The sequence below is a fragment of the Drosophila ficusphila genome, unplaced genomic scaffold (genome assembly GCF_018152265.1).
Source record: "Drosophila ficusphila isolate 14025-0441.05 unplaced genomic scaffold, ASM1815226v1 contig_256, whole genome shotgun sequence".
Classification (NCBI taxonomy): Eukaryota; Metazoa; Arthropoda; class Insecta; order Diptera; family Drosophilidae; genus Drosophila; species Drosophila ficusphila.
Genome location: NW_025064156.1, coordinates 850383 through 878377, shown reverse-complemented (window position 1 = coordinate 878377; position 27995 = coordinate 850383). Strand labels below are relative to the sequence as shown.

Genomic DNA, 27995 nt, shown 5'->3' with positions numbered 1-27995 from the left:
AGTGAATACCAAGTGCCAATATATTCGGACCAAGATAACCGAGTCAAGAAGCCCAACGAGGGTCACGTCTACATAAGCTGAGACTGCTAAGCTGAGATCCCGAGGGTGCAAGGTAAGTTATAGGGCGCGTCTACGAGTCTCAAGACCGACGAAATTGGTGGAGTCTTAGCAGTGGATGTTGTGCGAGAGGTACCCGGCGTCGGGTCACACGAGAGTGAGGACCTGCTGAGAGCCAGCCGACGAAAATCCAAGGGAGTTGTGCGAAAGGTACCCGGCGTCGGTCCACACGAGAGTGAGGACCTGTCGAGGGCCAGGCCGACGAAGTCCTGACCGAAAAGTGGTGGAGTGAGACTTGTGCTTAATGGTTAATAACGGTTTGATGACTCATGCCCAGCTCTTGACCGATGCTACGGCTGCTACTATGCCAGTCTCTTTCGACCAATTCAGCGATTTTATCGCAATTTTCGACGACAGGCCTTCCGGAGCGTGACGCATCTTCGACCACCTCTACACCAGAACGAAAACGTCGAAACCATCGTTGTGCGGTGGAAATGGAAACTGTATCGGGTCCATAAACTGCACAAATTTTATTGGCGGCTTGAGATGCATTTTTGCCTTTATCGTAGTAGTACTGTAAAATATGCCGTATTTTCTCTTTATTTTGCTTCATGATTGCGACGCTATAACTAACGAACGACTTAAAAGAAAAGACAATCAATCAAACACGTGTTAACGCGTGAAATGAGCTTTCCAAAAAGGTATAGTATGACCTGATGCGACGAATAAAACAAGAACTACGCGCTTTCAGCGCCAACTAGCGAAAATACCGCAAGACTTTTTTGACAACCTTATACTAATCTCCCTATTGCTAAATCTAACCCAATTTCTGTGTATTTCTTTGTCGGGATCACGTAACAATAAATTTGGTGCCACGAACACACAAACTCAGCTGAGCTAGCCGCGCGTTTTACGTAGCGAGCAAATAGTGAAAAAGCAGTTCCTTACACCTTCGGTGAGCCCGGTCCGTGTCGATAGTGGCTAAATTATTTCGCGGACGGCTGGTGCCAGCCATTCTATCAGGCAGGCTCCGGTTTTCACTTTCACAAGATTCTCTCGTTTTCGTTTTTAAAAACGAGAATTGGTGCTCCCGTTTTCACTATCGCAAGACTTTTTCGTTTTCAAAAACGGGGAAGTTTTTTTTGACATTTGAAAAGTAAATGCCTTTTTCTACATCAAATCGGTTCTTAATTGCAAAAGGAAAAAATAGTTGACTCCTTGCTCTATTGATGTTCATTTCACACCATCAGTAGTTCAGTCTAATTCGTATTTATTTTTTAAATAATTTTTTTCTGATTCATAAATAAAATATTTGCCGTCGGCAACAACAACTTTCGTTTTGCTAAGGGGTCGATAAATCTATTGCCGAAAGTTAACGTCAATGCTGCCGTACTTGTAGTGGAACAACAACAACCACTTAAAAATTGTACTTTTAAAATGAAAACGAAGAAAAAAATATTTGTAAAGAAAAGTTAAATAAGCTTTTTATTAATAAATATGATTAATTTAGTTTCTTAAAAGGCATTTTTTCGCGTTGTTTACTTTTAATTAAAAAACAAGTCAGCTGTTTGAACAGTGAGAAACGATGAAAAATGAACCATACCGATAACGAAACGATGACAAAAAGTTTGTGAAAGCCGGAGCATCCAAAACGAAAACGTACGTTTTCGCCCAATGCGCTGGCCTCCTCTGTTGGTGGGCTCAACGCCGTTTCTGAATATTGCAGAAATATGATGGGAGAACTTCTCTCCGTTATCAACGGCCCTTCAGGCTCGATAACCAATTTAATAATTAAACAGGTTTCGCTGGAGTTGTTTTAATAGAACTATGCGCTCTTTATTCATATCAAAATCAAACTGAAACTTATAAGCTGTAAGCCGACTGCTTGTCATACAAAAATGCTGATACTAGCAAAAGAAGCATAACTCACCATGCCAAGAACCAGGCACGGCCCCTAAAGGCGACTTATGCTTAGTCTGCACATAAAGGCACTAGGGTGATCCGAAAAACACCCAAGATTAGTGCCGACTTATAAGCCCTGCAGTTCTGGCTGTCACCTGGTGTCTCGTGGCATTCAAGCATTCAATGTGTAGGAAAGGAAAAGGAACATTCCTAACAACAAACGTATTGGCATCTATGGTTACGCCAAAGCCCTGACCTAGAATTTCACGGCAAATCAGTACATCGTACTTTAAATATTTTTCCATAACAACGTGAAGCAAAATTTCAATAGAAAATTCACTATCTTTACGTTGGAAATAATTTGGTTAACTGCACTAATTTGATTTTGAAACTCGGCTCTAAGCCTTTGTTCCTGTTGAGCCAATGCGGCCTGAATCATATTTTGGCTGCGTGCATAATGTCTATGTCTTCTTCCTGTACTTGGTTGATACCCTTGGGGCTCTCGGTCCCACTCTTCTCGCTTTCACTTTCAATTTCGCGTTAACCTTCCTATATGGGCCTTGAAAGCTCATAAGGCTGAATATTTGATTTCGCTGATATTAATTTTGGTTTGGAATTTTATATATTTATTATTTTTGATTTAATATTAATAGGTGTATTTATGGCTTTGGTTCTGAAAATTAAATAATAATAATATTTATATTTAATATAAGCAGCCGGGTTTTTGACGTCAGAATACTACCAAAAAGCAAAATTTTTTTTTATTATTTGAGGGCGGTAGAGAAAATATTTTTTATTCCCAAAACAATTCACACTTGCTATAGGAATGCTTGAACATTTCTAAAACAAAATTTTCGTCTGCTTAGTTGGAGTCGATCCCAGGAGGACCCTATCGATAGTTTAGAAGTAGCGATGGTCAGGGCAGCGCCCCCTTTTGAGCCATGGGCGAACCATCTAGCGTGTAAGATGTTAGCATGTAATCCCGGCTTAGGGATTCTCTTAGAATGCCTTGAGGATGTCCATTGACCCATCTTAGAGAGAGGCTGGGGATGGCAGGGAGAAGAACAGATCAAAGGAACCTTTCAATAGTACCCGAAAAAACGATCGTGATAGGCGAAGCTCGACGTAGAAGTGGTTTGGTGAAAATTTTGAAAATGAGCTATAGTTGTTTTTTTTTTACTGTGATAACTTTAGAAGTATTAAATGTTTATTATTGTTTAAGGAAACTGGGGTCCCAAAATAAAGGGCCCGGGATTTTTTGAAGAATACGTCTTTTGTGAAGAACCAAACATTTTTGGAAGCGACCCATAACCTTTTTCGAGGAGGCCCACATTTTTCTTGAAAGAAAATAATCAGTTTTTGGAAAATACCATTTTCGTGCAAATACAATTTTTGAGAAAACGAGATTTCGAAGAAAACATATACGAACTCGAAATTTTTGGAGGAAATAAAGTCGGCTAACGCAAGAGTCAGAGAACCATCAGAGAAACAGTGTCAAGGCGACATATTTGGACTCCAGACCTCTGTAAGGAGTTGTAAAACTTCTCACAATTTTAAGTGCAGGGGAGCGCTGCATCGCAACAGGACGCGCGCACGCTGGAGGGATAGTCAAGTGAATGCCGTGCAGGATACCGTACCAATACTAGTGAAACCCAAGTGAATACCAAGTGCCAATATATTCGGACCAAGATAACCGAGTCAAGAAGCCCAACGAGGGTCACGTCTACATAAGCTGAGACTGCTAAGCTGAGATCCCGAGGGTGCAAGGTAAGTTATAGGGCGCGTCTACGAGTCTCAAGACCGACGAAATTGGTGGAGTCTTAGCAGTGGATGTTGTGCGAGAGGTACCCGGCGTCGGGTCACACGAGAGTGAGGACCTGCTGAGAGCCAGCCGACGAAAATCCAAGGGAGTTGTGCGAAAGGTACCCGGCGTCGGTCCACACGAGAGTGAGGACCTGTCGAGGGCCAGGCCGACGAAGTCCTGACCGAAAAGTGGTGGAGTGAGACTTGTGCTTAATGGTTAATAACGGTTTGATGACTCATGCCCAGCTCTTGACCGATGCTACGGCTGCTACTATGCCAGTCTCTTTCGACCAATTCAGCGATTTTATCGCAATTTTCGACGACAGGCCTTCCGGAGCGTGACGCATCTTCGACCACCTCTACACCAGAACGAAAACGTCGAAACCATCGTTGTGCGGTGGAAATGGAAACTGTATCGGGTCCATAAACTGCACAAATTTTATTGGCGGCTTGAGATGCATTTTTGCCTTTATCGTAGTAGTACTGTAAAATATGCCGTATTTTCTCTTTATTTTGCTTCATGATTGCGACGCTATAACTAACGAACGACTTAAAAGAAAAGACAATCAATCAAACACGTGTTAACGCGTGAAATGAGCTTTCCAAAAAGGTATAGTATGACCTGATGCGACGAATAAAACAAGAACTACGCGCTTTCAGCGCCAACTAGCGAAAATACCGCAAGACTTTTTTGACAACCTTATACTAATCTCCCTATTGCTAAATCTAACCCAATTTCTGTGTATTTCTTTGTCGGGATCACGTAACAATAAATTTGGTGCCACGAACACACAAACTCAGCTGAGCTAGCCGCGCGTTTTACGTAGCGAGCAAATAGTGAAAAAGCAGTTCCTTACACCTTCGGTGAGCCCGGTCCGTGTCGATAGTGGCTAAATTATTTCGCGGACGGCTGGTGCCAGCCATTCTATCAGGCAGGCTCCGGTTTTCACTTTCACAAGATTCTCTCGTTTTCGTTTTTAAAAACGAGAATTGGTGCTCCCGTTTTCACTATCGCAAGACTTTTTCGTTTTCAAAAACGGGGAAGTTTTTTTTGACATTTGAAAAGTAAATGCCTTTTTCTACATCAAATCGGTTCTTAATTGCAAAAGGAAAAAATAGTTGACTCCTTGCTCTATTGATGTTCATTTCACACCATCAGTAGTTCAGTCTAATTCGTATTTATTTTTTAAATAATTTTTTTCTGATTCATAAATAAAATATTTGCCGTCGGCAACAACAACTTTCGTTTTGCTAAGGGGTCGATAAATCTATTGCCGAAAGTTAACGTCAATGCTGCCGTACTTGTAGTGGAACAACAACAACCACTTAAAAATTGTACTTTTAAAATGAAAACGAAGAAAAAAATATTTGTAAAGAAAAGTTAAATAAGCTTTTTATTAATAAATATGATTAATTTAGTTTCTTAAAAGGCATTTTTTCGCGTTGTTTACTTTTAATTAAAAAACAAGTCAGCTGTTTGAACAGTGAGAAACGATGAAAAATGAACCATACCGATAACGAAACGATGACAAAAAGTTTGTGAAAGCCGGAGCATCCAAAACGAAAACGTACGTTTTCGCCCAATGCGCTGGCCTCCTCTGTTGGTGGGCTCAACGCCGTTTCTGAATATTGCAGAAATATGATGGGAGAACTTCTCTCCGTTATCAACGGCCCTTCAGGCTCGATAACCAATTTAATAATTAAACAGGTTTCGCTGGAGTTGTTTTAATAGAGCTATGCGCTCTTTATTCATATCAAAATCAAACTGAAACTTATAAGCTGTAAGCCGACTGCTTGTCATACAAAAATGCTGATACTAGCAAAAGAAGCATAACTCACCATGCCAAGAACCAGGCACGGCCCCTAAAGGCGACTTATGCTTAGTCTGCACATAAAGGCACTAGGGTGATCCGAAAAACACCCAAGATTAGTGCCGACTTATAAGCCCTGCAGTTCTGGCTGTCACCTGGTGTCTCGTGGCATTCAAGCATTCAATGTGTAGGAAAGGAAAAGGAACATTCCTAAGTTTCCGTCTTTTTCTCACTCTTACAACTAATTGCACTGTTGTCATTCTCCGTTAGAAACAAAAAATTGGTTTTCGATGGAAACTACGGCTAAGGGGCGCTCGACTTATGTATACTCTTTTGATGTTAAAGTTCTTAAAATATTAAATATTATATATATATAAAGTTATATACATATATAATATATTTTATATATATGTACAACATTATTTAAATTATTGAACCAAGATAACCATAACATAACATTGATTGCAAATATAGATATAATATAACTCGCGTGTCATTTATGGTCGGTTATACCCAAAAAAGAAGGGTATACTAAAAGGGTGCAAAATAAAATTGAACTGCTCATTCTTTTGCGTTATGCGTTGACAGTTAGTTGTGAAATTACTTAATTTGCGCAACGGGCAGCGGAATTGTTTAAAAATCATGTAAGTGTCGTTAAGATTACAAAAATATTATGTCTTTTACTACAAACTTATTTAAATCTTTTTAGGATTCAGCCTGTATGTACGATAAATTCGTTTGAAAGGTAAGTTTGCTTTAAATTAAAAAAGTAATACATATATAATATGTAATAATAAAAATATTTTTTGTACCTTAGATGGACGCAAAACAGCCGATGTCCTGCAAATATTCCACATAAATGGTAAACAAAAACTTTCTAATTTCATATTATTTATGTACTTATCTCTTATGTTTCAAAATAAGATTAATTAATAAAATAAAAAAATATATATATATATATTGTTTTTCATATGAATTTGGGGATGACATTTTAGACATTGGCATAGATGACAACATCGCCTCCACGTCAGCAACGAAAGCATCAATAGCTTATACGAATTTTCTCCATACAAAATTCGTATAAGCCATTGATGCCTCGCTCGATGACTCGGACAAAATGGTCATCGAGAGCGACATGCATGTCAAATCCTTAAATGCCATGCAACAACTTTATATGAAATGACATCAGTGCGGCTCCAGGTGCTTCGGACACTGGCATCAGTGGGTAGTCGTCCATGTCATCCACGACAAGGCACTTTTGGAACTGCAGGGTTACTCCTTAACTGTGTTAACTTAACTTACTTAATACATTTTTTAGATCAAAATTACTGTTTTTTCTTAACTGCAGCATGAACCAATTTACGCTTCATCTTCATTGTACTCCCGGCGAAATAGAAGTGCTACCAATTAATGCAAAATGTCGTTTCGACTCCCAAATTTTCATTGGTATAAAATCTTCATTCGATATTCGGTATTCCTGAAAGGCTTAGGAAATCTTTGTATATTAGTATTTTTTGTTAAAGAATATTTTCGGCAGCGGTAAGCGTTTTCTTTATGTCTGTGTGAATAATCTGTAATGCATGCTTTACACAACAGCACAAAAAAAAATGCAAAAATATATGATGCGGTGCGTACACACTACAGGGTAATAAGCTGATTTACTTGCAGAACAGCAAACACTTTTCACCTCCATATCATGCATATATAATTTATTTTTGTAAGTTTTACAAGGTTTAAGGGGCACAACTAGTGTGACATTTAAAAAAAAAATTTTTTTTTTTTTTTTAAACGCGTTTTCTCGAAACCGCATTTTCCGAATTTGCTGCAGTGATTACTCAGAAATTAATGAGCCGATCACTATCACATTTTTTTTACATGTTCTAAATATAGTTCTCCGTACAATGACCTATTGATTATTTTTATCTGATCAAATATCGAATTTTGTCAGGCCAAAAACGACCAAAATTCTTGGTAAAAATTCGATTTTTTTTTTAAATCGCCGCCATTTTGTCAATTTTTTATATATTTTATTGAAGGTCATTGTATAGACAATATAATTTAGTTTAACGAGATTTTTTTAATTTCATCCACGTAAGGGCGGAATCACTACAACAGTTAAGGACCATTTTTTTTTTAGCGCCGTTGGAGATCGACTGTAACTTAAAAAATATTAAATTTTTTTTCTTTAATATTTTTATTGTATATTCTTAAAACATATATAAATATATTCTGAAAATTTTGAAATAATTTATAAAGTAGTTTTTTTTTAATGAAAACTCCCAAAAACCATATTATATTTAGGCCGTCACACTAGTTGTCCCCCTTAAAAACTGTGAAAAAGATTTATATATGACATATATTGTATGTATATGAAAAATTTATTCGTAGGCAGCATTAACATTGCAGTATGACTAATATCAGGGCCGGATTAAGAATGTGGGGGCCCTTTGGTGGACTGAAATTATTTATATTATGAGAGTACATATAACAAATTTATTAGGAAATTATCAAAAGCATATCAAATCGCTTTCACGTTAATTTAGCCAACTTAAACTCTTGAAAAATTTAAAAACCTAATTGTTCGCATTTTTTGTGGGGACCCCCAAAATGTGGTGGAGACAACCCTCCCCTTAATCCTGTCCTGCTTATAGCACACGATACGCCAATCGGACGGAGAAAAAATAAAATCTAATAGCCAGGTTTATGTGATAAATTAAGCCGTTTTAAAGGAAGTATTTATTTCGGTAGGTTTCCTTTTGTTAACGAATTTAATTTGCTACGGTAATAAGCAAAGCAATTAGAAGCAGTTTCAGTCACAAAAATTTATAAATATTGAAGTTATATTCACCGATGTACAATTAAAATAACAAAATGTTACTTGCTGTGCAGAAGGTATAAGCAATTATCGAAACCAACCCTGTAAAACTAACAGATAAAAGCTACTTGTCACCGCATTTATTTCAAGCAACGATGTTTTACATCTGTCAGTCTCTTCACTAGCAAATCCGCCATATTCGTTAGTTCGTCTTTCGTATAATAAATAAAATAAAACTTAGTAGAGACCACGCAAGTTTTACAATTTGCTAAGAAAAACAATCTAAGAAGTATTTAATTTTAAATTTTGGAAATTTGTAACCATTCGTGATAAACATCTGCTTCGTTTAATTATTGACTTTTTGAACTTCTGTATGTTTTTTTGAAAACTAATCCAAACTAAAAGCAAAACTAACTAAAGTAATGAATTTTAAATATTTGGATGTTTTCATAAGGTTAATAAGCCAAGTCTTAAAAATTAACCAACTGTTTTGAAAAATAAATAATTGTTACGTACGTAGCAATTTTTAATACACACAAGTACTCAATCGTACTTTTGGTAAGGAGTGCAGCGTAATATAAAGATTTATCTAAGTTGTTATTATTTTATTGGTTTTTGCAAGTCTTCATGCAACTTTTGATTAATGAGGTTTCACAAAAAATAAAGACAAAACTATTTGTATATGTTAATAACAAAAACTTTTTATATACAGACATGTCGACTTTTATACATGTGTATGTATGCGTGTTACGCATAAAAAAAAATTAATATACCAAATAAGTAGTATTTCTGCAACTTAAAATAATTCAACGAACCAAATTAAAGATGGGGGACCGCGACATCCCGACCGTACCTGTAACAACATTGGCTGGTTTAACCAGCACATCTGATTGTAAGTAATTTTTAAGCCACATGTTGATTGGTATATATTTATGTATGTATGTATATATTTCGTTTAAATTCTACACCAAGTGCTAAGCGAGCTACCAGTGTCAGATTCGCTTCAGAGTGCAGCTTCCTTAAATAAGTCGCTCCTGTTTCATACGTTGGTTGCCAATGAATCAAACAATTTACTTTCTGTTCGTGACGAAAATCTTGTGCGGCAGTTGGTCAGTGCAATCGAAAGAACTAATTCTGACAACATGTATGTACATTTTTTTAAAGTTAATAGAGAAACTAAATCATTGTGTTCCAGCGAGTTAAAATCAAATTACGCTTTTGAAGAACAAGGAGATAACATTGGATCTTACCCAGAGCTACTTCAGGGAATTTACAACTTTCGGCCATCGGTTTTTAATACTTCATTTAAGATTCGTAGGTTTTAAATAATAAGTACATCCTGCGTATATTGCAAATATTCCATTTCTAGTCTCTACTGACCAACATATTTCAAATATTCGATTTGATAAAAGCAAAACTCAACTGGATTCATACATAGAAGCGGAATGTAAAACACCAACTAATTTATCAACTTTAAAACAAGATCCATTAGAGAATCAACTTTTGCAGACATGTGCGGATCGGTTTACGAGGTAGGAATTCTACTATTCTGTCATTACATTATAATGCAGTGCAATGATCTTTTCAATTTTAGGATGCCTTCAATAAACATTAACGGAAAGCCAAGAAAGAAAGCAAATTTTTCAAATTCTGAACAAAATCAGAATAAGATTTTAACATCAAATATTAAAATTGAAACTTTAAACACAGGCGCAAATCTAACCCAATCTATGGCACAAGAACAATATTTAGTCAACCATAAAGATCTTAATTTGGATTCCAAGTATGAATATAATAATACATCAACAGGCTATTGTCAACCCACTGAAAACATATCTGATATTTTTTCACATGCCTTAGAGCCGTTAAATTTTGATATAGATTCTGAAAACAATCGAAATGAAATATGTTTACAAAGTCAACCAATAATTGTAACAGAAAACACTAAATTACAAAACACTTCATTACAATATGTAAACAAAAAATCGCCAATACAAGCCAATAACGCCTCCACTTCGAACCCGCAACAGTTGCCAGAAAGTTCAAATCCACTTGTTATAAATAAAAGTAGCCTTACACAAAGTTCAGAACTTCAACAAAACCATCAAGCGTCAACAGCTACATCGACCTCCACTTCATCAAGTGGCAAATCTCAGGTTCGGGTATGTATAAATCGTCTTAATGTTGAGGATACTCTTCTTATGCAACAAAGTATTAAAAAGTTTGTACAAAAGTCACCAGAATTGGCTAGAAGTATGGGGTTACTACAAGAACCGGCTCAGCAACAACATGAAAACAAAAATATGCTGGCCATAGCTGCAGTATCACTAACAGAGAGCGGGTCTGGTAGAACTGTTTCTGACATACAAAGCATTCCAATTGATACGTTTTCGACTATAAAAGCCGACGAAAAACGATTTTCTGGAAAACGAAAACTGGCCATATCAATTGGAGACATTCCACCGGAACAAATATGTAAGTAAAATAAAGTTTAACTACAAGCACACATGTAAAAAAGTACATTTTTATATTTCATTATAAATATATAGTCTCTAAGCCGAAAATGCGTCGGGTCGAGAGAATTATGCCTATATTGAACACAAAATGTTTAAAGGATGAAGTGGTTCGTTCGCAGACATATCAACAATTTATGCGCAATATGGATCAAATAATTGAAATATTAGACGACAGTGAATCTCCTAATTTTGACTCAGGTATGTATAACAGTAATATGGTTTCGACAAATTAAAAAAAAATATATATATATTTATAAATGCAATTGATTTGCAATCGTATTTGCAACGATTGTTTGTGTTAAACTATAGTCAGATGTTTGCAATTCATTGAAGAAAACACCTTAGACCCTATATTCTCAATAGGCATTACCATCTGAATCGATCTAAACGTGCACGTCTGTCCGTCTTACTGTTTTTATGTAAACTAGACCCTGAGTTTTAAAGCTATCTCGCGGAAACTTTACCCAAATTTATGTAGTTATTGCACGGAGTAATATAGATCAAAAATGTGCGGATATTGCTCTGCAAGGATATAAAAATGTAGTTGTTTTTTGCCACACTAACATTATTTTTTATACCCTTGCAGAGCAAAGGGTATTATAATTTCAATCAGAAGTTTGCAACGCATTGAAGGAGGCACCTCAGACCCTATAAAGTATATATATTCTTGATCAGCATCACGATCTGAATCGAAATCCGTCCGTCTGTCTGTCCGTCTGTCTGTTTCTATGTAAACTAGTCTCTCAGTTTTGAAGCTATCTTGCTGAAACTTTTCAAAAGTTGTGTAGTTATTGCACGCAGTATATAAGTCGGAACGGGCCGGATCGGCCGACTATATCGGATAGCTCCCATACGAGAGATTGAAAAAAAAATCTCACTCCGTTGTTTTTGATCAGATCGACTTGATTTCTTCCAGATGGCGTTTTGTAACTACTATTGAATTTCGGTTTAAATTTTATCGAAATCGGATAACTCTATCATATAGCTGCCATAGGAGAGATCAAAAAAATATACATATATAAAAATAATGGAAAAAATTATAACGTCATTGTTTTTTATTCCACAACCATGATTTTTACAATATTGACTTTTTAACTACCCTTGAACCGAGAAAAAATTTCATTAAATTCGAACAACTATATCATATAGCTGCCATAGGGAAGATCGAAAAATCCATATAGCATTAACGGAAATAAAATGATAACATCGTTGTTTTTAATTGGACAATCATGATTTTTGGAATATAGAGTTTTCTAATCAGTCTTGAATTTATAAAAAAAATTTCACAAAAATCGGACAACTATGTCATATAGCTGCCATAGGAAAGATCGAAAAATTTATATAGAATTAACGGATATAAAATGATAACATCGTTGGTTTTCATCAGATAATTTTTGGAATAAAGAGTTTTCTAACGACTCTTGAATAACAAATAAAATTTAATCGAAATCGGACGACTATATCATATAGCTGTCTAAACAATAGTTGAAAATATGCAAAATTAATAGAAAAATCATCATAGCTTAGATGTTGTTTAGCCTTTATGTATTTTGTTCGAAATATTTTAAAACTGCAAGGGTATATAAGCTTCGGCTTGCCGAAGCTAGCTTCCTTGAACCCACCCCCACGGGTGGGGATACTTGAACCACCCCACAAACATAGTTAAACCAGCTTTCAGGCTAATGGAATATTTTGAAATGCGTGAGATATACGTAAAAAAAACATAATTTGCGTCTATTTAAGTTAACAAAAAATTTTCTAGAGTTCAATGCCACAGGCGGAGCACAATAAATTTTTCCCAAGAAAACGTCAGGTCGCAAATAGCTGCGAAAGGCGCACAAAAACTTGGATTAGTGATAGAAATGACAGCAATTGTGACGCGATCACGCGTACGTGTGATGTTAAGATACCGACTGGATAAACAACACATATGAAGATGGTGCACAAAATCCTGATAGAAGGTGAAATATTACTAGTGGTTCATCACCACTCTCCCCTATGATATAGTAGTCCGATTTTTATACCCTTGCAGAGCAAAAGGGTATTATAATTTCAGTCAGAAGTTTGCAACGCAGTGAAGGAGACACCTTAGACCCCATAAAGTATATATATTCTTGATCAGCATCACGAGCAGAGTCGGAATACGTCTGTACGTCTGTACGTCTGGCAGTCTGTCCGTCTGTCTGTCTGTCCGTCTGTCTGTTTCTATGTAAACTAGTCTCTCAGTTTTAAAGCTATCTTGCTGAAACTTTCCCAAAAGTTGTGTAGCTATTGCACGCAGTATATAAGTCGGATCGGGCCGGATCGGCCGACTATATCGGATAGCTCCAATACAAGAGAAAGAAATAAAAAAATCTTACGCCGTTGTTTTTTATCAGATCGATTTCTTCCATATGGCATTTTCTAACTACTATTGAATTTCGGATTAAATTTTATCAATTTTATTTTATCCCACGAGCACGATTTTTTAAATATCAAGTTTTTTAAAAACCCTAATATTGAGAAAAAAGTTTCATAAAAATCGGACAGCTATATCTTATAGCTACCATAGGAAAGATCGAAAAATCTATAAAGAAATAACGGAAATATAATGATAACATCGTTGTGTTTTATTAGATAAGCATGATTTTTGGAATATAAAGTTTTCTAACAAATCTTGAATTACTAATTAAATTTGATCAAAATCAAACAACTATATCATATAGCTCCCATATGATCTAAGTCGAAAATATAGAAAATGAATAGAAAAATCGTCTAAGCTTCGATGTTGTTTAGCCTTTATGCATTTTGTTCGACATATTTGATGACTGCAAGGGTATGTAAGCTTCGGCTTGCCGAAGCTAGCTTCCTTTCTTGTTATGAATTTTTTTTTCTCGATTTATGCGTATTTAAAAAACTTAAGGTTCTCAAAATCATGCTCATGGAATTAAAAACGACATAATAATTTTTTTTCCATTATTTATATACATATATATTTTTTGGTCTTTCCTATGACAGCTATATGATAGATCTATCCGATTTTAATAAAAATTAATCCGAAATTCAATAGTAATATATATACTTTATGCGGTCTGAGGTGTTTCCTTCACTGCGTTGCAAACTTCTGACTAAAATTATAATACCCTTTGCTCTGCAAGGGTATAAAAATCTATTCTAAATAGTGAAACAAATTTAAAACATCCCTTGTGAGTTACAGCGTTATAATTTTTCCCCTTATTTTGTATCCTTATTATAACTTATGATAAAGTCGCCTGATCCGACTCTTGAAGTACGAAGTACATACAGTACATAGTTGAAATCGAAAGATTGTATTATATACCGGCTATAGGATTATTCAGATAAATTAAAGAAAATTAGTAAATCGGATAGCAAATTTGGGGTGCCAATGCGTGTATATCCCTATTGTTAATTGTTGTGTTATTGCACTTTTCTAGTTAAGGGGGTCTTCCTATGTGACGGCCTGTTTTTTAGGGATATTTTAGGATTTTTTTTCTACGACCAGTAAATATTTAGAGCTTCAAGTTTTTTTTATCATTGGACAGTATAAATAAAAAATTTCAGCTAAAAATATTCAGTCAAACTAGAGTTACAGCGCTCTGAACACCCCGCCTCGAAAAAAGAGCTCCCACTTCCTCCACGATTCCGGCTGATCGGCTTATCTGAAAAAAAAAAAATAAACGGCGTTTTAATTTTTTGGATTGGATTTTTGATAGACATTTGAAATAAAAGTTGCAAATTAGGCGTTTTTTTTTTTTTTTTTTTTTTTTTTGCTATAAAAAAATTGAAGTTTTGAAAATTTTCGATTGATAATAGTTCATTCCATGCGTTTACATATATTGAGTGTGCCCTCTAAATTGCAAGTAATTCGGTCCAGCCGTTTCTGAGATACAATGGAGGACAGTTTGAAAAACACAGTTTTGAGAAAAACGCGTTTAAAGTTTCTAACTGCCAACTCAGCGCTCCGAACCGCTCTTTCTTTTACCTGCTGTATCTTTAAAACGACTTCGAATTTTCTAAAATCGCTTTACTACCGTATTCTAGACATGTTAAGGGAGCAATTTATGAAAAAAAAAAAATCGATTTTTTCAACCCATCACATAGGAAGACCCCCTTAAGGCAGGTTCTCACCTTAAAGGCCGAAAAATGGCACTTTAAAAAAAAAAAAATTTTTTTGAGAAAACGGTTAAAGATAAAAAGCGGAAATTTTTAACTGTATTTGAAAAAATATTTGTTTTTCAAAAAAAAGTTTCGAAATTGAAAAAATTTAAAAAAAAGGGGCGGGAGGGCGCGTTCCTCAGAGGCAGCATGTCGGCGAAAAGGTGTCCCGCTGGCGGAAGTGATTCAGCCAAAACGGGTAATCGGAAACACAAAAACCGAAAAGATTCTTAAAGTGCACAGTACTGTGCATAACATGAACTAGGATCAGAAAAAAAAAATTAAAATTTCGATTTCCGCGCTTTTTTTTGTCACTAATTATTTTCTCAAATAAACAGTTTTCAATTTTTTTTTTGGATAATCCTAGTTCATAGTTAAAGAAAACAATTGGGAACATTTAAAAAAAATTTTATGACGATTGGTTAACCCCAACGCCTTCAATCACTTCCGTAAGGCCCGAAAACGTAGTTCCGAGATAAACGCGTTTAAAGTTTTGGCTTCAAAAAGTCGGTGCTCGACATGTGCTCTATGTAATGGCTTGTAACTCTTGTAATTTTTCGAATTTTGAACTGTAATTTTTTGAGAACATTTTCGGAACATAGATCTATACGATAAGCCAAAAATTTCCCCCCAAGCTGAGAACCAGCCTTAAGCGAAAATTCAATTATTTTCCAATTTTCTTGGCTGCTACATGTAGTAGTAGTCCGATCTTTATAGAAATAACTTTTTAATATCTAAAATTGCAACGAGTTGATAAAAGTCGAGCAAAATGCATAACGGAAATGCCACGGGCCCCCGAGTAAAAGTACTTTTTTCGTGGCGCTGCCGTGCCGCACTATTATAAGGGAATCCTGGATTTGATATTTCTATGAGGGCTCTACTGACTGCGTAATACTTGTGTGTTTGTTTTGACAATTGATCGCTTATATCTTTGATTTTTCGTGTTTGATGTTTTATACAATCTGTAAATGGTGGCTAAGTAAAGTTAATTGTGAAAGTTAGATATTAAAATGTCTAGTTCCAGAAAATATTTAAGTGGGAGCGTAAAACAGAAGAGAAAGAGGGAGACTGAAGAAAAAAATAAAAATCTACCTAAAATTAGTCAGTACTTGAAGAATGATGACTTTAATAATGAAAACTCGAGTGATAAGTTTCCCAAAAGTGAAGAATGGGACCCCACTAAAAATTTACCAGATGCTACACCTGCACCAAACACTAGTGTCTATCCAGATCCAGAACAACCACAACAAGCTACTAGCAAAAATCAAAGACAATTAAATTTTACCTACCTTACCTTACCTTAAGGGGGGAAATACAATTAGAAGGCCTGAAATGAGGGCTATCTCTGGGAGTGGATTGCAAGTAGGGTGTTAAATGAATCTTAGCGATTCTTGTTGCATGTTATTAGGTAATTATTGAGCAATAAAAATCAGTCAAGTTTTTTGAAAAATATTGTAATTAAGCCCATTTATGATCAATAATGTGGAGTCGTGTTTTTAGGGAAGGACTTTGCGCCGTGCAGTCTCCAGGTCCAGGATCAGGACTTAAACAAAAAACAGCAACTGGGCTTTAAACTTAAAGGTACAGCGTACACCATGAATTATTCCATATTTGAAAAAATTATTTTTCCATTAAAAAATTTGAAGTTAAAAAAAAATTTCAAAAATAACGTTTTTTTTTCGACTTTGTTTGTAAAAAAAACATGTTATAACAAACAAGTATGAAAAACTGTTATATTCATGGTGTGGAGAATTTAATTTCAAACATAATGCAAAAAACCGCATTCGATTAAAATAAAATCTCTGACCTGTACATTGCACGGCGACTTTGAAAACACGACTTTTCAGGAGAAGCGTTTAAAGTTTACTTTTGTGCATGTCCGCCATATGACACACCCTCACTAAATTGTGTATAACTTTGAAAATAAGGACCGGACGGCTTTATGCTTTTAAAGGCTTATTCTCAGACATATTTAGAGTACATTACCCCAAAAAAAATTTTTCGAAAAAAAAAAATTTCTAATTGTATTTCCCCCCTTAAGGCAGTGGTCTGCTTTAGGAGCCGAAAAAAGAGCGTTTTTTCAACAATTTTTTTGAAAGGGAAGGAAATGATTGCGGTAAACGAAATTTTGAGACGATATAATATTATATTTAAACTTTAAAAAACAATTTTTATTATTGCAAATAATTGAAATTAGCGGAAGTTGCAACGATTTTTCTGGGGCGCCTAGAGTGTGCACTTGTTAATCGGTGCCGGTGATGGAGTTCGTGCGATGCATCTGAAACAGTGGAACCAAATTTTTTTTTACTTTTTATAAGTTCCTTTTCTATATGAACTAAAAAAATTCCGAAGAAATGACGAAATTCCAAATTTTTTCTAAGTTTGAAAAAAAAATTCGCTTTTTTGGAAAAAAAAGTTCACTTTAAGTTGCAAAACAAGTAATTTAAATAGTACTTTTATCCATTTTTTTTAGTTCAAATAGAAGATAATTCAATACTGAAGCTAGATCACTTTGGTTTTTTTCGATCGGACATATATTTTTTTTACTATGGCCGGCACCGTTTTCCAAGCCTTGTGAAAATAAAAACTCGAGAAAACGGGCTGTAAAGTCTGCCCGAGCATACGAACCTGCTCGACGCTCGGCCACTAAAACTGATCTAGCTTCGAAAATATGTCGAATTGGCCTCTAAAATTTTGAACACATATTCTTGGATAGTTTTGGAATAGATTTAAGACAAAAAAAAAAATCGATTTTTTGAAGTCTGTAAAGCAGACCACTGCCTTAAGGGGTTATATACCTTTTTGAGCGAAAAAAATGAGGGAACTTTGGATTTTTTTCAGGTGTGTAGCAATTATTTTATGATACTGAGGTTATTATTTATTGATAGACCATGTTTTTATAGACACAAAAAACGTTTGTTCTTAAAAAAATATAAATAACTTTCGAAGTTATGGCAATTCTCTCATAACCCTTTTTTTATAGCGGCTTGCGGTGACCACGATGGAAGTCGAGCGGGTCAACTAAAATCAATAAACCAAAAAATTTTTATTAGTTTAGTATTATTTCTAGTTCGTCAATGAATTATTTCAAGAATATTTGGTTTTTTCTGCATACAGTAACAATTTTTCCAAAAAGTTGATTTTTAGAGTTCTAAAAATTTTTATAAAAATTCTTATCTGCAAAATCGAAATTGGCGCATAAAAACTGATTCAAGTTTCAAGTTCGTCAACTCGGCACAATCATTACGAATATTAAAAAAAAAAATTGAAGAAGATCGATCAAATAGTTCTTGTGCAATCGCGGTCACAGCAAAGGCACTTTTGGAAAAAAACGACTTTGAGATAATCGCATTCAAAGTTTTACGTTGCGTTACAAAGAGTGACGAACCGCGCCTCAAAACGCTGTTTTCCTATCGAACTATTATTCGGATCTCTTCAAAAATTTGGGAAAATGTTCTCTAGGGGATATACTTTAGGATTCAGCTAAAAAAAATTTTTCGTTTTTTTTCACCAGAGAAATACATGGTTTTTATTTATTTTTTTAGCATGTTACCATTGTTTTATTTAAATTCAATAAAAATTTTATCAAAGTACGTGTCCTTAACTTAATTCGTATAAAATTTCGAGTGAAAATTTTGAGTATTGTGGAAGTTATAGTCCTTCCCGCAGAAGTCCTTTTTTCATTAGAGGCTTGCGGTGAGCATGAAAACAAGAAAACGGCTCAACTTAAAAAAAAAAATGAAAAAAAACTACGTTGGTATATAGTGTTACCTAGTTCGTGAACGAAGGATTTTACGAAAAAAAATTTTTTACAGTTACAGTGATTATTTTTTCAAAAAAACCGATTTTTCGAGGTCTAATAATTTAGTTTTTTTCCCCAAAAAAATAGAAAAATTTGTCGAAAAAAAAATTCCTTCGTTCACGAACTAGCTATTGTATCTACAAACAATCCCCCAAAATTTCAAATCGATCGATGTAGTGGTTACCGAGATATCGTGCTCACCGCAATGACCTTTTCTCAAAAATGCGACTCCGAGATAATCGCGTTTAAAGTTTAAGGTGGACATTAGGTAGTCATGTTCACCGTGCGCTATGAACGGTTGTATCTTAGGTTCTAGTGCCCCGATCTCTACAAAATTTTGCAGAAAAATTGTTGAAAGTATGTACATCAAAAAAAAATCATAAAATTTTTTTCGATTTTTTGAGTCTGAAAAAGGTATATAACCCCTTAAGGGGGGCTTCTTATGTAACATGTCAAAAAGTAGTTGTTTTTTGGGAATTTTTTTACTTGGAAAATGAAAACTTACACGAATAATTTTTTGCATATATTTGAAGACATGTTTAAAGTATGAGAAAAACATTTTTTGAAAATTCTAAAAAACAAAATGGCGGACTTATTCAAGGTAGCGTGTGGCTCGACGCGGCTGAGGGACTTATTGCGGTACAGTGTGGAGCCCAAAGTTTTCATCGGAAACATACAAAAAAATTTTTTTATTCAGAAAGGTCTTCCCGAGTGCATGAATGTCTGCAACTTCAAAAAATTCGATTTTAAAATATTGAAATCACGTCTTGAAAAAAAAGTTCCATTTTTTCGTCTTTTTTTTGCTGAATTGGGCTAAAAAGTGTATAAAATAACTTTTTTCACAATTTCAGATATTCATGCACTCGTTCAATGTATAATCTGCAAAACACTTTTTAGAAATCAAAAATCGGTTCAGTAGTTTTTTCGTAATCGTTTACCGCGTTTTTAAAATCATAGTTTTGAGAAAAAACGATTTAAAGTTTTGAGTTAGTGTAGGTCTTGAACTTGAGCGCGCTCGTTCAATCACTCATATTTTCCATAATATTGAGAGTTGAGTCATAAAACTTCGGGAATATACTCTCAAGACGTTATTCTATCGATCCATGAAAAAAAATCGATTTTTTTTTTTAAATTTTACATGAGCAGCCCCGCTTAAATACCTCTTCTATCTTCGCAATACGTTACTGATAAGGATAATTTTAAAGAGCTGACTGATCAAGTGAAAACGTACGTGATTGAAAATTTCTTAAAAGATAGTAACAATAGATCTTTTGGATTGAGGGCCATGTTGATTGGAAACATTTTGTAAATGCTATATAAAGACACCAGACATCGAAAATTCATCTGGATTCTTGTCTCACGTATCAACAGGGGCGGTTACATGGGACACTCGATGAAGAACAAGAGTCCATGATCAAAAAAGAAAAATCTTTTCCTTTTTTTCTAACGCTTTCAACGTGTATCTTGGCATTTCGTGGCCACAGAGAAAAGGCAGATAGCAGTGATCCAAACTCCAAAATAAACTTTTTGAGTATTGTCCAGTTATTAGGAAAATACGATCCGAATTTACAAGAATTGTTAAGTAAACCAAAGGGCCAGATAAAATGCTTAAGTCCAAAAATACAAAATGAGATAATTTCTGTACTGGTTCTTAAAGTAGAAAATGCACTCATAAACGAAATCAATGGCGCACCATTCTATCATATTCGATACAACTCAAGATATTTCAAAAATCGACCAAATGTGAGAACTTTTCCTCTATTGTATGATTGAAAAAGATGATAATGGGATCCCAAAGGCACTTCTCATTAAAGAGACGTTTTTAGGATTCCATGAAGTTAAGGATCAATCTGCCGTAGCAATGTTCAAGCAAATTATTGAATCAATTAATGACAAAAATATTCCGCTAAATATGTGTCGAAGACATGTAAGTATATGATGGTGCTAACACAATGAAAGGGACTTATGGTCGAGTTCAAAAACTCATAGAAGATGTCAAGCCAAATGCCGTATATGTTCATTGTGTGCTCATAACTTAAATCTTCAACTTATAACTTAAATACATAACTTAAATTCAATGATGCAGCGACAGAGGTTCTTGATATGCATCAATTGAAAATGCTATGTCCCGATCATTAAACTTTGATGATGTTATAGACACTTGCAAAACAAAGCTAGAAGAAAAGATTTTTCTTAATAAATAATTTCTTTTTGTTTCATTGTAAATAAATGCAAACTTCTTCACGATGTAGTTCCCTCACTGAAAAGCTAGAAAGAAGATGAATGTGAATTCTCACGGCGACCCGGATTTATTCAAATGGGTCATAACTGGTGGCGAATCATGGGTATAAGGTTATGATACCAAAGCCTAATACGAGGTGTGTTCAAAAAGTATCGCGAATTTTGTGTTTGTTCAAAAACTATTTATTTATTCATGAATATCTATTTTGTCCCCTTCAAATTAATCCCCATGAGATATTATGCACTTGTGCCAACGGTTTTTCCAATCTTCGAAGCACTTAAAAAAATCTTTTTTTATCTTGTTTAGTTCCTCCTTCAATGCCGTCTTTATCTCGTCAATCGTAGCGTCACGTCGTCCTTTCATGGGCCTCTTCAGTTTAGGAAACAAGAAAAAGTCACAGGGGCCAGATCTGGGGAATTTTTGGCCAAAAAGTCGCGCACAAGCAACGATGTGTGAGCAGGGGCGTTATCGTAGTGCAAAAGCCAATTTTCGTTCTTTCACAAATCCTCTGTCGCTGACAGAGTTTAACATCTCATTAGCAATGTTCATGCGATGCTGTTTTTGGTCGAAATTGAGCAATTTTGGTACGAATTTCGCGGCGACCCGTCTCATGCCCAAATCATTGATAAAAATCGAATGGCACGAGCCAATCGATATGTTTAGGTCCTCAGAAACTTCTCTAACGGTGATTCGACGATTGGCCAATACCATTTTCTCCACTTCATTAATTTTTTCGTCTGTTGTTGAAGTGCTCGGGCGTCCGGTACGCTCTTCGTCGTTCACATCTTCTCGGCCTTCTGAGAACATTTTGTACCACCGATATACGTTGCTTCGGTCCGAGGTAGCTTCTCCGTATGCCACAGTCAACATTCGGAATGCATCCAAAACACGTGCAAGCAAAGCAGCTGTCAACAATTAAGTGAGCATTCAAAGTGGCCGAGCTTGTCGGCATAAGTGAGAGACATGAATACCAACATAACGCCACAAAAAAATCGAAATTCGATACGAGGTAACCCGTGGAAATTCAAAATTCACGATATTTTTGAGCACACCTCATAGTCCCAATGAAAGCTGCCAGAAGATACCGAAAAAAACACGCCAAGTTCGATCAAATGTCAAGGTTTGCCCACTGTTTGCTTTGATTACTATGGGGTGGTGCATCAGGAGGTCTTACCATATGGTCTTATGGCCAATAAAAAGTATTATTTGGAAGTTATGAAGAAAACGTCCAGAATTGTGCTATTCCATCACAATAATGCCTCTGCACACTCATCGGACTTGGCCCCTAAAGATTTTTTTTGTTTCCAAAATAAAAGGGACCTGAAAGGACGGAGATTCGCAACGGTTGAAAGATATAAAAACTGCCGTTTTTGTACACGTTTAAAATCGAACCCGGTGGAATCATTGGTATTCGCAAAATCAAGACATACTCTCATTTTTTTCTTTTAATTATAATTGTTGCCCCAATGACGTTATTCATAAGCTTTTTTGCAGCCAGTCTTGTTTCATGCATAATGCATGCAGCATGATGTCAGATAATCCTACTTTTAATTGAAAGGTTTGAGGGGTATCAATCCAAGCAATTCAATTGTGAATTATTTCTAATTCTTTCAACTGCTTAGAATATATATAAAATTTTCATCTTGTTGCAAAAATACGTTATATATATGTATAAATGTAGGGGAATGTCGTCAGGGTTGGACACACTTTCGACCCTTGCCTATAATTATCGTTTTAATAAGAATTAAGATCATTTGCGTAAATAGTTTGAAAGGTAAAGGCAAAAGGTATGTCTGACAATGAGCATTATGTTGTGAAATGAAAAACATAGAAATGGCGAGTATTTAAAAAAAAAAAAAAATGTAGTCAGGCTTGGACACTGTAGTCAGGGTTGGACACTTGAATTGCTACTTCAGAAAAGTAGCAATAAAAGAGGACATTATCCATGGATAAGGTGTATTTTATGTCTTTTGACTCTTTTTATTATGAACAAAAAATTTTACTTCATACTTCATACTTGGTTATGAAAAAAAAATTAATCAGATTCGCAATTAGGACAAACAAAATAACTTTCTGTCATTTTGGCACACTTGAGGTGAACGTCTCTTTTACATTCTCTACATGCAACAGAGTTGTTGCGACTCAAGTGTCGTGGCATTGTTTGTAAGCATATTATGCAAAAGTCCTCATCTTCGTCTTCATCAGAAGAGTCCTTTTTTTTTAATTTTTTTTGGTGGGCGCCCTCGTTTTCGAACATTAGTGCCTGTTGATTTCGCTGTGGTTGGAGCCGAATTTTTTGTCGCTTCTGTGGAAGAGTTTCGCTTTTTTTGTTTTTCCCGCAACGTGTCAAGATTCTCTGGTGACGTCAAAATTGTGCTGCTCCCTGGGCGCCGTCCTCTATTTGATTTCTTTCCTGTTGGTGGCGTAGCTTGCATGGGTCCAATGTTGTCCAAAATGGAAGGAAATCTTGACTCACCGAATGTGGTCGATGCGGTGACCAATGGTTCAGTAGGATTTGTTATTTCTTCACGAACGCCAGCATTAGAAACAGGTAAGTGGATAATACTGCGTTCCAAATCCTCGTCAGGGTTTTTAGCCTCGTCAACTACTCGATCATTTTGACCAAACACGGCTTGAACATAGTCCGAGTCCGTAAAAATATCTGGATTATATGGGAATATCCCTGTTGCAGAGAAACCGGATTTGATGTTTCCCGGTGTCAGTGCCAAGTCCAGTGTGGATCGAACTAAGCCTGGGATATGCCGAATCTCCAGAAACTTACCAGTGTTGTTCTTTTGCCATGCATAACATTGGGACTTGTAGTACGCTTTTACTGGCCCATAAACAGAAACGTCTAATGGCTGAAAGCGATGGCTGCAATGCGGCGGGAACGAAAGTAAAGTGATGCCATTATCAATAGCCAAATCTAATGCTTCTATTGAAAGATGGGATACGTGGTTGTCCAGAAGCAGCAATTTAGGTGTTTCTTTTGAGGCTTTAGTCTTTTCGATGAAGAATTTCATATATTTTGTGAAATCTTCTTGCTGCATCCACCCAGATCCATTGGCGAATCCAAGACTCCCAGGAGAAGCATTTTCCAGAAATGTAGATTGCATCTTTTGGCGAGGGAACAGAAAAAATGGTGGAATAGAATTTCCCTCTGCATTCACTGCAAGGGCCATAGTGACTGTGGATCCTCGTTCCTGAGAAGAAATCTGGCCCACTCTTCTTGTACCGCGGAATGAAATGACCTTTCCAATTTTCGTTGGCACTGTGGAAAAACCAGTTTCATCCATATTCCATGTATCTGCCGCTTGAAAAGGATGCTGAGACATAACCAAATCCAGATTACGGAAAAAAAGCTGCACGTTTTGTTTTGAAAATGATTTCACCCGATGTAAGCTTGTCAGTTCTGGGGTCCGCAATGCGAGTTTTCCGTGGCGTCTCATAAATCCATAGTACCAATCGCGTCCACTCATTTCGAATTTGGTCCACGTTAGAGGGTAATGAACATCAATTTTCTTCGCAAATTGATACGCCAGCTGCCCGAGTTCGAGAATACTCAAGCCATAATAATGGTCACTGCATATTTTTATGTAGTCGGCCAACGCTTTTTCCTGTTCGGTAGTGAACACCTGCAAAATACATGTCTCACATCAGTATTTTATGAAACTTATAATTTTCGCCTGAGTTTCCTTACTTGATTTACAGAACATGCAGCGTATGTACATAGCCGTTTCAGGGTCTTCTCGAGATCGTCGTCAGTAACAGTAGAAATGTCCGAATATTCTTCATCTACTTTTTCAATATATCGCCGCAAAGTCGTTCTAGGCAGGTCATAAGCTCTTGCTACTGCCTTTAACTTTCCTTTCTCCAACTTAACTGCTTTAATGGTCAGGACAGCATTATGCAAGTCGACTTTCCCTCTTTCCGTCGTTCGCTTGTAGCGTGAACCTCTTCAAAGGGAGAAAATAAATTATAACTCAAAGAATTTATTTTTTTTTTACTTATTTACTAACTAATTCACTTTTTGTTGAATCAAGTAATTAATTACCAAATTTATTTATTCATCCAACTCATACTTTATTTTTAGAACTTTAATCTGTTTCTTTAATTAATATGTAGGTATATTTGTTCACAATATAGAAAAAAAATTATTTCATTGAATTATTTATATGTTTTGTAGTGAATAACTGTAAAAAACATTGGAAAAATTAAAATATTCAGACAAAAGGAAAAAACCAAGGGTGTCCAACCTTGAAAACAAAAAGTGTCAAACCCTGACAACATGAGTCATAACCCTACCGCACAACATAACTACCAAATCGCTTTATTTAGAACAAATTTTTTTTTAGGATTTCTTTAAGGGGTTATATACCTTTTTTTTTTTTTTCAAAAAAAAGAAAAATTTTTTTTGCTGAATCCTAAAGTATATCCCCTAGAGAACATTTTCCCAAATTTTTGAAGAGATCCGAATAATAGTTCGATAGGAAAACAGCGTTTTGAGGCGCGGTTCGTCACTCTTTGTAACGCAACGTAAAACTTTGAATGCGATTATCTCAAAGTCGTTTTTTTCCAAAAGTGCCTTTGCTGTGACCGCGATTGCACAAGAACTATTTGATCGATCTTCTTCATTTTTTTTTTTTTAAATATTCGTAATGATTGTGCCGAGTTCGTCATTGAACCAGTTTTTATGCGTCGATTTCGATTTTGCAGATAAGAATTTTTTAATAAAATTTTTAGATCTCGAAAAATTAACTTTTGGGAAAAATTGTTACTGTATGCAGAAAAAACCAAATATTCTTGAAGTAATTCAATGACGAACTAGAAATAATACTAAACTAATAAAAATTTTTTGGTTTATTGATCTCAGTTGACCCGCTGGACTTCCATCGTGGTCACCGCAAGCCGCTATAAAAAAAAAGGGTTATGAGCGAATTGCCATAACTTCGAAAGTTATTTATATTTTTTTAAGAACAAACGTTTGTTGTGTCTATAAAAACATGTACTATCAATAAATAATAACCTCAGTATTATAAAATAATTGCTGCACACCTGAAAAAAAATCCAAAGTTCCCTCATTTTTTTCGCTCAAAAAGGTATATAACCCCTTAAGGGGGAACCACTTAACGTATTTTTAAACTTACCCTGCGGATGGCATATTTTCCGCTGAATTATGCCACTTTTTTAGCGCGTTCTCGAATACTTTTTTCTTCACTATCACGACACTATATCAACAAAACAGGAAAATTAACAGTTATGGGATGCGGCTAGGGATGAAAAGTTTCCCACAGTGATAACAATTAATACCACATTCGCACACAGATGGCGATAGTTGGTTTATTAGAAAAATTGCAAGTGTCCGACCCTGACAACTGTCCAACCTTGACGGCATTCCCCTATATTTATGTTTGCTGTTAATTGAAGTCTCTTTACGTACTGCCTCAAATTCGATGACTTAAGGCATGCACTTAGTTCATCAGCAACAGTTTACCGGGGAATAACTGGAAGAATATGACGAAAATCACCTGGTTGTCACAAAGATCTTTCAACGTTCTGTCCATTTTTTCCAGTGACCTCTTATGGGCCATTGTGCGTTTATTCCGAACAATTCATTTGCATAACTCTTGTATCTTGGCAGTTTTCCTTTTTTTTTTTGGCGATGTTGCCAATTGCTGTTTCGGTGATTTGCTTGATTACTGGTCATTTTAAGACGATGTGAATTTCGCCAGCCTTGTGGCAGAGTTGCAGATATATTAGATGAAGCCAACGCTAGGGCAACATTATATCCGCAATCTAAGTCTCGCCTAAGTCCTAAGTCTCGAAAAGATACATCCGTTTAGCCGATTTCTAGTTTCGACGAGACTAACGGTCAGTAATTTATATACATATGTATGAATATTGTAAGATAAATAATAGATAATGGAACAAAATTATTTCATCATGGTACAACCCGTGCAGAGCAAAAAAGTTTGCCACCCACTAAAGAAGACACTGAAAATCCGTGGGGTTTTTCACGGCAAAGATAAAGAAAAAAAATTGCGACTGACGGTCAGCGACCTAGCTGAGGATTTTCCACTGTCCGAACAAAATAAAATTCAAAAGTGTTAATTGCGCTGGCGCAGCCATCGCTGTCAAGAGATAAGAATGAACTGGCCCCACGAGCAGTGCCAAATTTTTACAAGTTACATTTTACAAAGCTTATCAGTAGAAGAGAAGGTTGCTACTTTTAATCCGAGGCACTAAAAGCTCGTATGTGAGTACAACTTTTTCCATTCTGCAGCTTAGTTCATTATAGTACATTAATTTTAATTTAATTCGTTTTTTTCTTATAAATTAATTATTAATATTATATTAACAGTCTCCTGTAACGATTGATGTTTGATTGTTTGTGTTTATTCAATTATTTAAGTTTTTGCTAGAACGTGGCTTCTTTGGTGCTATGTATATGGAGGGTATTTTTTTTTGCTTTTTTATAACCTTGCAGAGCAAAGGGTATTATAATTTCAGTCAGAAGTTTGCAACGCAGTGAAGGGGACACCTCAGACCTCGTAAAGTATATATATTCTTGATCAGCTTCACGAGCTGCACGTCTGACCGTCTGTCCGTCTGCCTGTTTCTATGTAAACTAGTCTGTCAGCTTTAAAGCTATCTTGCTAGTTAGTTACATAGTTATTGCACGCAGTATATAATTCGGAACGGGCCGGATCGGGCGACTATATCTGAAAGCCCTCATAAGAGAGAACGAAAAAATAACGGAAAAAAATTATCACGCCGTTGTTTTTGATCAGATTTTTTTTTATCACAATAAATTCTATAACTCAAAAACTAATTTTGATACCATTCTGAAATTTTAGTATGTTCATCAGAAGAATTTGAAGGATTTATTGTG

The 27995-nt window shown here is 35.6% G+C and overlaps 1 protein-coding gene across 1 annotated transcript in view; it reads left to right on the top strand.

Moving 5' to 3' along the window:
- Window positions 1-8552: 8552 nt before the first annotated feature.
- Window positions 8553-27995, top strand: part of LOC108093560 (nipped-B protein) — a 124837-nt gene continuing 105394 nt past the window's right edge. The window contains 8 exon segments of the mRNA XM_043207650.1: window positions 8553-8946; window positions 9101-9280; window positions 9361-9532; window positions 9584-9702; window positions 9758-9920; window positions 9983-10550; window positions 10611-10863; window positions 10938-11102. Coding sequence (XP_043063585.1) covers window positions 9214-9280; window positions 9361-9532; window positions 9584-9702; window positions 9758-9920; window positions 9983-10550; window positions 10611-10863; window positions 10938-11102 — 1507 coding nt within the window. The 5' untranslated portion in view covers window positions 8553-8946; window positions 9101-9213.